The sequence below is a fragment of the Peromyscus maniculatus genome, chromosome 3 (genome assembly GCF_049852395.1).
Source record: "Peromyscus maniculatus bairdii isolate BWxNUB_F1_BW_parent chromosome 3, HU_Pman_BW_mat_3.1, whole genome shotgun sequence".
In the NCBI taxonomy this organism is placed as follows: domain Eukaryota; kingdom Metazoa; phylum Chordata; class Mammalia; order Rodentia; family Cricetidae; genus Peromyscus; species Peromyscus maniculatus.
Window position 1 is genome coordinate 122,079,310 of NC_134854.1, and position 13,333 is coordinate 122,092,642.

The 13,333-nt window shown below is 48.8% G+C and overlaps 1 protein-coding gene across 1 annotated transcript; it reads left to right on the forward strand.

Annotated features, from left to right (window-relative positions):
• The first annotated feature begins 32 nt into the window (after positions 1 to 32).
• Gpr27 (G protein-coupled receptor 27) lies at positions 33 to 2,810 on the forward strand. Its single transcript, XM_042273714.2, has one exon. The coding sequence runs from the start codon at positions 413 to 415 to the stop codon at positions 1,544 to 1,546; it is 1,134 nt and encodes a 377-aa protein (XP_042129648.2). The 5' UTR covers positions 33 to 412; the 3' UTR covers positions 1,547 to 2,810.
• Positions 2,811 to 13,333: the final 10,523 nt, after the last annotated feature.

The window sequence follows — 13,333 nt, forward strand, 5'->3', positions numbered from 1 at the left end:
GGCGGAGGGGAGGGGGCTCGGCGGCGGCGGCGGCGGCGACGGCGGCGAAGGCGGTGGCGAAGGCGGCGGCGGCGGCGGCAGCGGCAGCGGCAGCGGCAGGCTCGGCGGGGGGCAGAGCCAAGAGGCGCGGCGGCGGAAGAGGACCGAGAGGAGGACGCGGAGCATGCGGGCGGCTGCGGGCCTGGCCGCAGTGAAGCCCGCCGCGCCCAGGGCGCAGGGAGTGGCCGTCGCCTCCCGCGCGCACCGCGGCTGAGATGGCGGCGGCGCGGCAGAGGCGCGCGGAGCCCCCGGGGCAGGGCCGGCCGGGCGCGGGCTGACAGCCCCGCGGGCCCGGGGAGCTCAGGCGGCGGAGCGCAGGCCCGGGGCGGCCTACGGCGAGCGGCGAGGGCCGGCGGGGAGGAGCGCGGCCGCGATGGCGAACGCTAGTGAGCCGGGCGGCGGCGGCGGCGGGGCCGAGGCGGCCGCGCTGGGCCTCAGGCTGGCCACGCTCAGCCTGCTGCTGTGCGTGAGCCTGGCGGGCAACGTGCTGTTCGCGCTGCTCATCGTGCGGGAGCGCAGCCTGCACCGTGCGCCTTACTACCTGCTGCTCGACCTGTGCCTGGCCGACGGGCTGCGCGCGCTCGCCTGCCTCCCGGCCGTCATGCTAGCTGCGCGGCGCGCGGCGGCCGCGGCGGGGACGCCTCCGGGCGCGCTGGGCTGCAAGCTGCTGGCCTTCCTAGCCGCGCTCTTCTGCTTCCACGCGGCCTTCCTGCTTCTAGGCGTGGGCGTCACCCGCTACCTGGCCATCGCGCATCACCGCTTCTACGCCGAGCGCCTGGCCGGCTGGCCGTGCGCCGCGATGCTGGTGTGCGCCGCCTGGGCGCTGGCGTTGGCCGCGGCCTTCCCGCCGGTGCTGGACGGCGGTGGCGCGGACGACGAGGACGCGCCGTGTGCCCTGGAGCAGCGGCCCGACGGCGCCCCGGGCGCGCTAGGCTTCCTGCTGCTGCTGGCCGCCGTGGTGGGCGCCACGCACCTCGTCTACCTCCGCCTGCTCTTCTTCATCCACGACCGCCGCAAGATGCGGCCCGCGCGCCTGGTGCCCGCCGTCAGCCACGACTGGACCTTCCACGGCCCGGGAGCCACGGGCCAAGCGGCTGCCAACTGGACGGCGGGCTTCGGTCGCGGGCCCACGCCACCCGCGCTGGTGGGCATCAGGCCTGCAGGCCCGGGCCGCGGCGCCCGGCGCCTCCTGGTGCTGGAGGAGTTCAAGACGGAGAAGAGGCTGTGCAAGATGTTCTACGCCATCACGCTGCTCTTCCTGCTCCTCTGGGGGCCCTATGTGGTGGCCAGTTACCTGCGCGTCCTGGTGCAGCCGGGCGCTGTCCCGCAGGCCTACCTGACAGCCTCGGTGTGGCTGACATTCGCGCAGGCTGGCATCAACCCCGTGGTGTGCTTCCTCTTCAACCGGGAGCTGAGGGACTGCTTCAGAGCCCAGTTTCCCTGCTGCCAGAGCCCCCAGGCGACGCAGGCCACCCTCCCCTGCGACCTGAAAGGCATTGGTTTGTGAGGCGCGCTCTGCCACCCAGGCTCCCTCTGGCTTCGATTGTGACCGCGCTTCTTCCCCTTCTGTCCCGTGTCTGGTTTTTCTCCGCTGCCTTCACAAGACTCTCAAAGTGGACACGCACTTGGATTGTACAGACTCCTGTTCTGGGGGCGGGGGAGGGGATGCCGTGGTCCAGTTCCGTCCTTCTAATTATACTTTCTTCCTGGCCGTAGGCCCTGCAGTCTTTTTTGTACTGGTACCGACTTCTTTTCTTCCACGTGTGATTTTTTTTTTTTTTTTTTAAATAAAGGCTACACTGGTTTTATTCATGCAAAGTTTCCTAGAGACCATGGCCAGTTTTCTACAGAAGCTATTTTTGACAACCTCAAGTGGCATTACCTTTGCATTGCAGTGAAGGAGAGAGGGCTAGGGGATCCTCTACTGGAGATGGAAGAGAGAGACGAAGTTGTCTAAAGACCCCTCTGAATCGCGGGCCACAGGACTAGGTGTGCTGTGTGCCTTGTTTGGAAGTGCGGGGAACTTTCCCCAGCGGTGACACTGAACTTAAAGAGGAAATGGGAACGGGTAGGAAGGCAGTCACTTTGGAGTCAGTTAACAAGCAAGGTTTGGAGCCCTGTTTATATTACTTTAAAAACGACACGTTAGCAACGGCTGTTCTGTATATCAATCTTGAATGGAAACTTTCCGTGAGACTGGCTTTTAAACAGTAAAAAGTGGTTTGGATAGTAATGTGGAGAGAAAAAAAGTTATTGCATGTGTTTGTGCTGATCGTGATTTGCGGATGGGGCGGGCTCTGGAGGGCAGAGAACCACAGGTTGGTTTGGGGTTTGGGGTTTGGGTTTGGGTTTTTTTTCCCCCCAGTAAAAAGTTAAAATACTTTTGTGGAAATGGCTTGTGCTTTGATAAGCCCAGTTTTGCTCTGTCTTATAAAAATAATTTACACTCTGAAGACTTTTGTCCATGGTAAAAAGAAATGGTATATAAATGGTGCCTCTCCCAGGAGACAAAACGTTTTTCCTGCGGTGTTTGCTGAGTTAGGTGGTGCTGTTCTATTGATGGCTGATTTCAATGATTAATAAGAACTATAATTTAAAACACTATCTCTTTGTTAGACATTGTCATTTGGAACTGAAGGACTACATTGCAAGTACTGTATAATACTTTTTGCTTAAACTGCTATGTTTTTATTAATGTAACTTGCGTTTTGAAGATTTCTATCTGTACTTCTCTTTGCATTACACAAATATACCAGTATTTTCATTCTGGAGTGGCTGTTCTGTTGTTTGAGGCCAAGCTCCCTTTAGGCTGTGGCTAAGTAACTTACTTAGTTCTGTCCTTTAGGACGTGCTGGCCCCGTTCAGGTTTTCGGCTTGGACATTAGCATTTCTGAGACATTGGGAGCCCTTTGGGAGTGGGGTGGGGGCTAGTGTATGTGTGTGTAGATGTGCATGCATATATACACATGGAGGCCGGAAGTTGGCCTCTGTTGGTCTTCCTCTATTCCTCTCCATGTTATTTTTTGAGACAGGGTTTCTCAAAACCTGGATCTTGCCAAGTGGCTGACTGGCTGGCTGGTAAGCCCCAGGGACCTTCCTGTCTGCACCTCCTCAGCACTGAAGATTACAGGTGCCTCCAGAGTTTTACTTTTTACGTGAGTACTAAGGATCTGAACTTGGCTTCTCCTGCTTTTGCAGCAAGCAGGTTACTGCTGAGCTATCTCCCCAGCAATTGCCTTTTAACTTTGAAGTGCAAGATAAAAATGGGTAAATTGGGGCTGGAGAGACGGCTCAGAGGATAGGAGCACTGGCTGCTCTTCCAGAGGTCCTGAGTTCAATTCCCAGCAAGCAAATGGTGACTCACAACCATCTGTAATGAGATCTGATGCCCTCTTCTGGCCTGCAGGGATACAGGCAGATAAAACATTGTATACATAAATAAATAAATCTTTAAAAAAGCAGGGGGGGGGGGAACCTCTTTAAATTAAAGAAATAGTGAACACACATACTATTTTAAATGGTTTTAAAAACAAAACCAATGGGTTGGAGATGTACCTCAGTAGGGGAACATTTGCCTGAGAGACCCTGAGTTTGATTCCTAGAGACACAAGGAGGAAAGGTCCACTGATTAAAAATAAATAAATAAATAAAAGATATGACCAAAGTAATCATTTTGACATACTGTTCATAATAGATGTAGTAAATATATGGTTTATTTTCAACTTATATTAACTATTAAACATTAAGTCCAAGAGAGGTGAACAATAAGTCCATGTGGGCAATCTGTCTCCACTAAACAGCATTATTTTGTTCTGCTTGTGAAAGCTGAAGACACTGTTCTATTTGGAAGGCTCTTTTACTCTCTGTGACCTTAGTTCAGATAGAGTTCCGCCCTTGGGTTTTCAAGGGCCATAGACAGAGGGGGCAGGGGAAGTAAATCCTTGCCACACACCTATCCAAGTGATTCACGTTCAAAACACAGAGGTCACCAAGGCCATATTTTATAGAGGATATTTAGTACCTAGCATGCCACCAGACCCCACCCATCACAGGACATCCCTGAGCTATTCCAGCTTCAGGCAGCATTTAGACTACAGCAGAGACAGTCTCACCTGTTGATGCTGGGGGCCCTGAGATCCTGGGGGTATCTTCAGAGCAGTTAGATTGGCATGCTTACACAATGCAGTGGTTCCTATTGGGGTGTGCTGAGCCAGGAGCCCTTCTCCATGGAGAGTCATCTTCCACAGCCCTCCGTTATTTCAAGACATGACTGACTTTCTCCATGCTGTGTGCAAACTTGGTCATGGTTTCCAGTGAGGATTCAAGTCAGAGCAGCACAAAGTGGTCGTCAAGGCAAGTGCAGCTGCGTCCCCGATATTCAGCTCCTTGTAGCGTAGCAGGTACAGTGCATTCAAGGAAGACAGGCACTGAGAAGGCTCATTTGCTAATTTGGGACATTAATTCAGCACACTCCCCTCCCCAGGGTGAGCTGAATGAGTTGTCCCCATACTCAAAGCAACAGGGAAAAAAAAATGCTATGTATAGAAATCTCCATCTGCATGTCCTGGCATGGATTTATTGAGTTTAAAATGAGCAGGTTTAGGTCTTTTGGTACCCTCTACCAAAGAGCTTTGCAGAAAGAGTAGAGCTGTGCAAATTGAAACCTGACTTTCCGTTTTTTAAAACATGGGTGCTCCTAGCAAAATGGGGAGCGTGTAACAAATCGGTAGCCATCATGATGAGTAATCGTTGGATACACTATGTGGCCTTACCAGAGCCTGTCAATTTGTCAAATTGGTTCCCATTCTTTTTATGTGTGTGTCTGTGTGTGAGTGCATGCATGTGCTGTACACACGAGTACATGCCATGGTGTGCGTGTGGAGGTCAAAGGACAGCTTGAAGAAGTTGGTTCTCTCCTTCACCGTGCAGGTCCTGGGGATCAAACAACTTGCCGGGCTTGGTGAGCAGCAAGCTACTTCATCTGCTGACCAGCCCACCTCTTCTTTCCCCTTTCCTTTCTTATTACTTCTCTCTCCCCCATCTCCCCCTTTTCTTTGGATCTTTTTAAAGAAAGGAAATACAATTATTTCATCCCCCTCTCTTTCAGATGCCCTGCCTTGCAGGAGAGGCGAGAGTCTAGGTCTGACCTGCGACTTAGTTGTTTGCTTGCTTTGGGTGGTGGTGGTGGTGGTGGTGGTGGTGGTGGTGGTGGTGGTGGTTTCAATGTTAAAATAGCAGAAGAGATGCTGAGGACACAACCAGTCCCCAAATGCCCCAGGTCTGGAGACAAACAGTCCCCAAATGCCCCAGATCTGGAGCAGAAGTTTAGCAAAGACTATCTGGCTCATAAGTCAAGGCAGTCCCTCAGAGGTGGTCTTAGCAGTCAGATGGTGACATTCCCAATCATTCTGACTAACTATGCACATGACACAGAGTCCAGCAATTCCACCAGTGTCCCAGCCTCTGGCAGTCCTTACTCCTGCCTTGCAGCCTCCATGGGTGCACAAGCCAACTTCCTTGTTCCTCAGCATATTTCTTTCTTCTGCGGTTTTACTCTCATGCTTCCGAAGTTCCCAGGAAGATGGGACCCCGCTGAGAGCTCAGGTGGATCACTGAGTAGGTGGGATGTACCACATGTCTTCCTAACAACCGTCTGGACTGGGTGGACCGTCTTTGTGGCCGTAGGAGGGCATTCATGGGCCCTGCTCTTTCCTCCAGCTCTGGGTCTCCTTGTCGTTCCATATTCCCTTCTTGAATTGCCTGTGGGTAAAACTCTCCATGCTCTCTGCACCTGCCTGGGGGTCCCTCCCCAACTTATGTCCAACAGGATAAGAGGTGAGATGGCCAACATCTCAGGAGGCATGAACCCAAGGAGACTGTACAAACAACAGTGCCCCAGGTCTTGCCTGGACATTGGCTCTGTGCTAGACCCAGGCCAAGGACTGTGGGAAACCCTTCTTGTCCATCTACAATGCCCTACACTCTATTCCCTCCAGGAAGGCTGTGCCTCAAGTCATGAGTCACATGGTATCTCCTGTTGCCTCCCCCAGTCTCTCCTCTGCCCCTCTCCTGTCCTCCAGCCACCCCTGGTCACTGGCACTGTCACACGCATTATGATTCATTCCTGTGTCCAAAGACCTTACTGCCCCCACCCCTCTGAACTACATATTAAACTTCAGACCTAAAGAGTGGCAAGACATAAAGAGTGAAGGCCAGAGTTGGAGAGGTGGCTCAGTGGTTAAGAGCATTGGCAGCTCTTCCAGAAGTCCTGAGTTCAATTGCCAGCAACCACATCGTGGTTCACAACCATCTATAATGGGATCTGAAGCCCTCTTCTGGCATGCAGGTGTGCATGCAGAGAAAGTACTATATATATAAAATAAGTAAATCTTAAAAAATAAGTTCCTTGGGGCTGGAGAGATGGCTCAGAGGTTAGGAGCACTGTCTGCTCTTCCAGAGGTCCTGAGTTCAATTCCCAGCAATTACATGGTGGCTCACAACCATCTGTAATGGGATCGGACATGCAGGAAGAAACTGTATACCTAATAAATAAATAAATCTTAAAAAAAAAAAAAGAGTGAACGCCTCCCTCCATACCGTGGTGGACCTCATCCCATCTGTACACTGTGGGAGCATGAACTCTGATTGCCTGGAGCAGGCTGGACCAGTCAACTACCGGCTTACTGTCTATCTCAAGCACCTTAAACTGTCAGGACACTGAGGTGGCTGGGTTGTGAAATGCAGGTGCCTCAAAGAATTCTCTCTGATCACCTGGGAGATACTTCCCCCATGTGGGTAGCCAAGACCAGTGACCTTTAGGGCCCTCTCAGTGAGGGGTAAGGGAGACAGTGGGGAGCATCCTTACCCACTGACACCTGGTTCTGCGTCAGCACTCTTTCCACACCTCTTTCGGCCCCAGGAGGAAAGAGGAGCAAAGGCAAGATGCAGCTGAGTTCAAGAGTTTCTTTCTCCTTTTTCTCCAACTTGAACAAAACGTTTAGGGTTGAACCTAGCTCTTGAGTGAGGATGTGATGCTCACAGCCTCAGCAGCCCAGCTATCTTAAGACCATGAAGAGAGACACTGGTTTCAGTGAAGGTCTTAATTTCTAGACTCTTAACTTGGAAGTAAAATCAACCATGGTTTCAGTCATTACAAGGATCCATAGAGCTCACTGGCCAGCAAGAATAACCTACTTAATGAGTCCCAGGCTAGTGAGAGACCCTGTCTCAAAAAAGAGGGGTTGGGGGCTGCAGAAATGGCTCAGTGGTTAAGAGCACTGGCTGCTCTTCCAGAGGTCCTGAGTTCAATTTCCGGCTTACCACCATCTACAATGGGATCTGATGGCCTCTTCTCTCTGATGGCCTCGTCTGTCATGTAGGCATACATGCAAATAGAGTACTCATATACTTCAACACATTTTTTTAAAGTATGAGTAAAGCACTCGATGAGCAAGCTAGAAGATCAGAAGAGCACAGTTCATCCACAGCACCGATGCACGCACATGGTAGGTGTGGTGCTCAGATTGTAACCCCAGAACAAGAAAGCTAGAGACAGGGTCCTGGAGCAAGCTGGCTAGCTAAACTAGCTCAACTGGTGAATTCTGGGTTCAAGTGAAGGACCCTACCTCAATATACATGGTAGAGAGCAACCGACATCCAACACACGCATAACAGCACATACACAAACATGCATGCGCGCGCGCATGCACACACACACACACACACACCTCAAAAAGACAAGATTAAAAAAAAATAAAGTAGATAGTGCCTGAGGGATGACACTATAGAGTGTCCTCTGAGCTCCACATGCATCCTCACACATCTGTACACTTGTACATATATGCACCTGCACACACGAACACACACACAAAGTTGGAGACCAAAGTCACGCTTTCTACCTCTCAGATTGTCCTGTCTGCTGCTAATAATCTTGACCTCAGAAAAATAATGAACTAGGTTTTTTTGTTTGTTTATTTGAGACAGAGTCTCCCTATGTAACCTTGGCTGGCTTGGAAGTCATTATGGAGATCAAGCTGCCCTTGAACTTAGAGAAATCTGCCTGCCTCTGCCTCACAACTGTCACTATTAAAGGTGTGGGCCACCACATCTGGGTTGAAATAGTTTTTTTTATTATTTATTATTACAAGGTTGGTTCTATGTAATTATACTGTAGTAAATTTTTTTGATCAAGGTATGTATAAATTTTAAAGGCTATTCTTATGGTTTGAATATCAACGTTCCTGTCCCTCTCTCCCCTTGCCCCAAGCTCATGTGTTTGAATATTTGGTCCCTCAGCTAGTGGAGCTATTTTGGGAGGCTGCAGAGCAGCTGGCAAACAGGCAGTAGGCTAACATAGGTCACAGGGGCACACCTTGGGGGTCACAGCCCACCTTATTTCCTGTCCTGCCTCTGCTTCCCGGTCACTCTCTGTGAGAGGCCACTGCTGTGACATCCACCATCACAGACCCACCCACTCTCCAGTCAGCATGCCTTGGTGAATTATATTCACCTGGCATTCACAGGGCACTCATGATCTGCCATGGTGAATTATATTCCCTGAACTGTAAGCCAGAGTGTAGTGGTATTGTGCTCTCCAAAATATTGTGCACCCTAATAAACTTATCTGGGGTCAGAGAACAGAACAGCCACTAGATAGACATAGAGGCCAGAAAATAGTGGCACACACACCTTTAACCCTAGCATTCCACAGGCAGAGATCAGCCTGGATCTCTGTGAGTTCAAGGCCACACTGGAAACAGCCAAGCGTGGTAACAAGAGCCTTTAATCCCAGGAAGTGATGGAAAGAAGCAGAAAGGTATTTAAGGTGTGAGGACGAGGAACTAGAACTGGTTAAGCTTTCAGGCTTTCGAGAAGCAGTTCAGCTGAGATCCATTTGGATGAAGACTCAGAAGCTTCCAGTCTGAGGAAACAGGATCAGCTGAGGAATTGGTGAGGCGAGGTGGCTGTGGCTTGTTCTGCTTCTCTGATCTTCCAGCGTTCACCCCAATACCTGGCTCCCGGGTTTGTTTGTATTAATAAGACCTTTTAAGGTTTGTGCAACACCAGAGTAAATCCTTCTTCCCTGAAGTTGCTTCCGTCAGATGTTTTTGGTCACAGCAAAGAGAAAAGTAACTACGACAGTCATATATCTAATTAGAGGAATCTGGGAAGTGACATATAAACCCACCCAATCAACACACATCGGAAGCCAGCACGAAGCCCGTTCTGTGTTGGCCAGTGCCAGACACAGGGGCAAGTGGGGTACAGTTTTCTTGGTTACTAGTTAATTAGCAGGGGACACTTGGCAAAGGAACTCCAAGTCATAAAGTAAAGCAGAACCAGACGGAGGCCAAGTCGGGTCCACACAGAGGCCAGACTTCATTCCAGCTTGACTGGAAAGGCTGACAAGCATTCAGCTCTGGTTTCCCAGTTGATGAGAAAGGGGAAACCAGGGCTCTGGAGCCAAAATGGCCCAGGCTCCAACCCCCCCACCCCCCCACCCCGTCCTGGGCTGTACATTTCTCTCTGATTCCTTCAGCGGCCCCTTCACTCTGGAATCTGTTTAAAAAAATTTATTTCTCTCAGTAAAATAAAATCACAGAATTCTCTCTTCAAAATTTCCTGTCCCTATTGTATCCGAATATACGAGTGTCAGAAAGGAATGGGGTCATTTTCGTAGAAGACGTTTGTTATGTAACTTGTCGATACCAGAAGAGCTGGCAAAGATACCACTGTCGAGCTTTGTCCAAACTTTAAAAAAAGCAAACACATTTCCCTCAAAGAGACCACTGAACCCCTCCCAAAGCACAAGGGAGGAGGAACATGCTTGCACCAAGGGAAAGGTATTTTGTGGGTTTTGTTTTAAGAAAGAACAGGCCTAATCAAGGGAAAGCTTAGGAGGTATCCAGCCAACCCTGTATCCTGGTAAATAAATAGCCTGAGATTTACATCTGGAAGTTGGAAGACTTGAAGTCAGTTATAATTGTACCAAGAAACTGCAAACACATTTAAGAGGTATAAATGCACTCATCTCATTTCCTGGTAACATTAAGGAGACAGGTAAATGGAAGCTATTACTTCCTGCTTTCCAGAAGGAATCATTTAGTCATTTACAAATTAAGTTTTAAGTGGTCACCATACAACAGGTGGAGAGAATATAAACTGTTAGAAAGCTACGCAATAAACATTTCTTGGGTACAACTATATTACCTGTAGAATGCCAGTCTGTGTAGCCTTGTGGGAGGGATATCTTTTTTTTTTTTTTTTTTTTTTTAAAGATTTATTTATTATGTATACAGAAGAGGGCGCCAGATCTCATTACAGATGGTTGTGAGCCACCATGTGGTTGCTGGGAATTGAACTCAGGACCTCTGGAAGAGCAGTCAGTGCTCTTAACCTCTGAGCCATCTCTCCAGCCCCGTGGGAGGGATATCTTAATTTTCTGCCAGGAAATGACATGTGAGAAGCTCACCCGGTTCCTTTCTTGGAACTTGGAGAGAGCAGAGTAGATTCATTTTCTGGAAATAGAGCCACACATCAGTTTCAGAAGAGCCTTGGAAATCATTTACATTTCAAGGCCAGCTTAGTAGTATCTCATTTTAACAGTTACATAGTAGGGCTGGGGGGGGGGGTGGCCCAGTGGGTAAAGTGCTTGGCATGTAATCGTGAGGACCTGAGTTCAGATCCCAGCACCTGTAAAAAAAAGCTAAAGACAGCAGCAGAGGACTGTAGCCCCATAGTTTAGGGGTCACAAAGAACATTCTGGCCTGCCAATCTAGACGAGCTGATGAGCTCCAGGCTAGTGAGAGACCTGTCTCAAAAAATAAAGGGAAAAGGGATTGAGGCAGACACTGGATAACCTGTGGCCTCCATCTGCACACATGTATACATACATATACTACACACACACACACACACACACACACACACACACACACACACACACGAGAGAGAGAGAGAGAGAGAGAGACAGAGACAGAGACAGAGAGAGACAGACAGAGAGAGAGACAGAGAGACAGACACAGAGAGACAAACACAGAGAGACACAGAGAGAGACTGAGAGAGATGGAGAGAGACAGCGACAGAGACAGAGAGAGGGAAAGAGGAAAAGAGAGAGAGTAGGAGAGGAGAGAAAAACCTATAGCAGTCTGAGGATTTACCTCGGTGGTAGAGAACTTGTACAGCAAACATGGGCTTAGGTCCCATCGCCAGCCCCAGGGTGGGGAGGGGGAGGGGAAATCCTAAATTAAAATACACCAGAGGATGAGATTTTTCCTCATTGAACATTCTGTTTCCCCCCTTTTCCACAATAGTCCTTGATGATTTCCCTGTAAGTGTGGCCATGTGCCAGGTGGAAAAAGAAAGGACCACCATCACAGGCGTGCCTTCAGCCAAGAGGCACGGAGAGCGGAACTGGGCCATGTGTAATTCTCTCAGCCCACAGTCACCATCAGTTTCATTTGCATATCTATCTTGAGGAATTATGGGATACCCAGAGCTATTTCTAGAATGCTATTTGCATAATTGTTCTAATCTTTTATGAATACGGTGGCATGTGTGGTCTGACAAAGGATTTTTGGAAAAAAAAATTGTTAAGTTGCTTTATAAGGTTTGTAAGGATATTAGAATTAAATAGTGGTAGGTATATATTTAATAACCTGTCTCTATTGAAAGGAACACAATTACATAAAGCCATTAGTCTGCTGTCAATGGCTTATTACCCTTGCTATTGTTGTTCGCTAAAAGTTTAATATTTAAAGTTTATTTCTCCTTCACTGCCCCCCCACCACCACTTCTTACAAAGATTTAAATTCACTTAAACACCATGGGGAAAATTTCCAGTTGTTTTGTGACTCTCTGACCCCCGATGTTTCTTAGTCTGTAGGTGTTTGACATGTTTCTGGCTTTGGATGCTAGCTGCAAAAAAACAAATAGATTCACTGGTCTTTGCCATCCTGATGTGCTCATGATCAGATTACCTAGGTTTCTCCATTTCAAATGTGACCCTGGCTCTGCTTGGTTAGCAAGTTCTTTTTGTGGGGAATCAAGACTGTAAGCAGGAAACACATGCCAGTCTAGCTCTCCATCGCTGGAACATTCTCAGACCACAGCGGGGAGGAGCACTCATTTCTGACCTGTGAACATCGTGAGTCCCGAGCCACATCCTCTCCCCGATTCTGGCTCCATTCCCGAACCAGCCAGGCCCTGACAGGACCTGCAGCCCATGTTTGCTTCTGGTCACATTAAAGGCTAAGACCTCCTGTCCTTGTCGTTGCTAATGTGTGCCTGTTGTTGGCAAAGTATAGATTTATAGAAATGGGTTAACTGTTGGCTGTCACCACACATCCTTATTAAGTCTGGACATGCAACTTTGGGTCTGTCATCAGTCCCAACATCCAAACCAATTTGAGGTCAGTGTGAGGTTAAATCCTGCTCTCAGAAGGATAAGCAGTACCAAACGGACATCTTTATTTTTAAATTTTGGTTTTGAGACAGGGTCTCATGCTACGTAGGTAGCCTCAAACTCACTATATAATAGGAAGGCCTTGAATTCCTGATTTTTCCAGCCTCCGGCTCCTGAGTGCTGGGATTATAGCCATACGCCTCCATATCTAGCCACTGCTATTTTATTTATTTTTTTTATAAATAATTGTTCATCTTCATTTTATGTGTATTGCTGTTTTGTCTGTATGTTTGTCTGTGGGCCACATGCATGTCTGGGTCCCCTGGAGGCCATGATCCTCTGAAAGAGTGTTCTTAACCACTGAGCCATATCTCTAGCACCCCACGGTTATTTTAAAAGATAACAAATAGCTGTGGGATGTCTTTCTGTATGCTGTGAATATGTGTCGCTCTGATTGGTTGATAGATAAAGCTGCATTGGCCTATGGCAGGGCAGGGTGGAGCCAGGCTGGAAAAATCCAAGAGAGAAAGTGGGAGGAGAAAGGAGAGGAAGGAGACGCTGCTAGCCGCTGCCAGGAGATGTAAGATGTAAAGTACCGGTAAGCCACAAGCCACGTGGCAAAGTATAGATTTATAGAAATGGGTTAACTTAAGATGTAAGATCTGGCTTACAAGAAGTCTGAGCCATTAGGCCATATAGTTTGAAAGTAATATGAGTCTCTGTGTATTTACTTGGGTCTGAGTGGCTGCAGGACCAGATGGGACACAGGAAAACTTCTGGCTACCACACACTGAAGTTTAAAATATAACAAAATGATAATGCATTAGAAAGAAATATTCAGCTTAGTGATCAGAAAAGAGATGATGAGGATGTTTATCAAGATGACTCCAA

Coding starts and splice junctions, on each gene's coding strand:
- Gpr27 (XM_042273714.2), top strand. CDS start 413: ATGGCGAACGCTAGTGAGCCGGGCGGCGGCGGCGGCGGGGCCGAGGCG.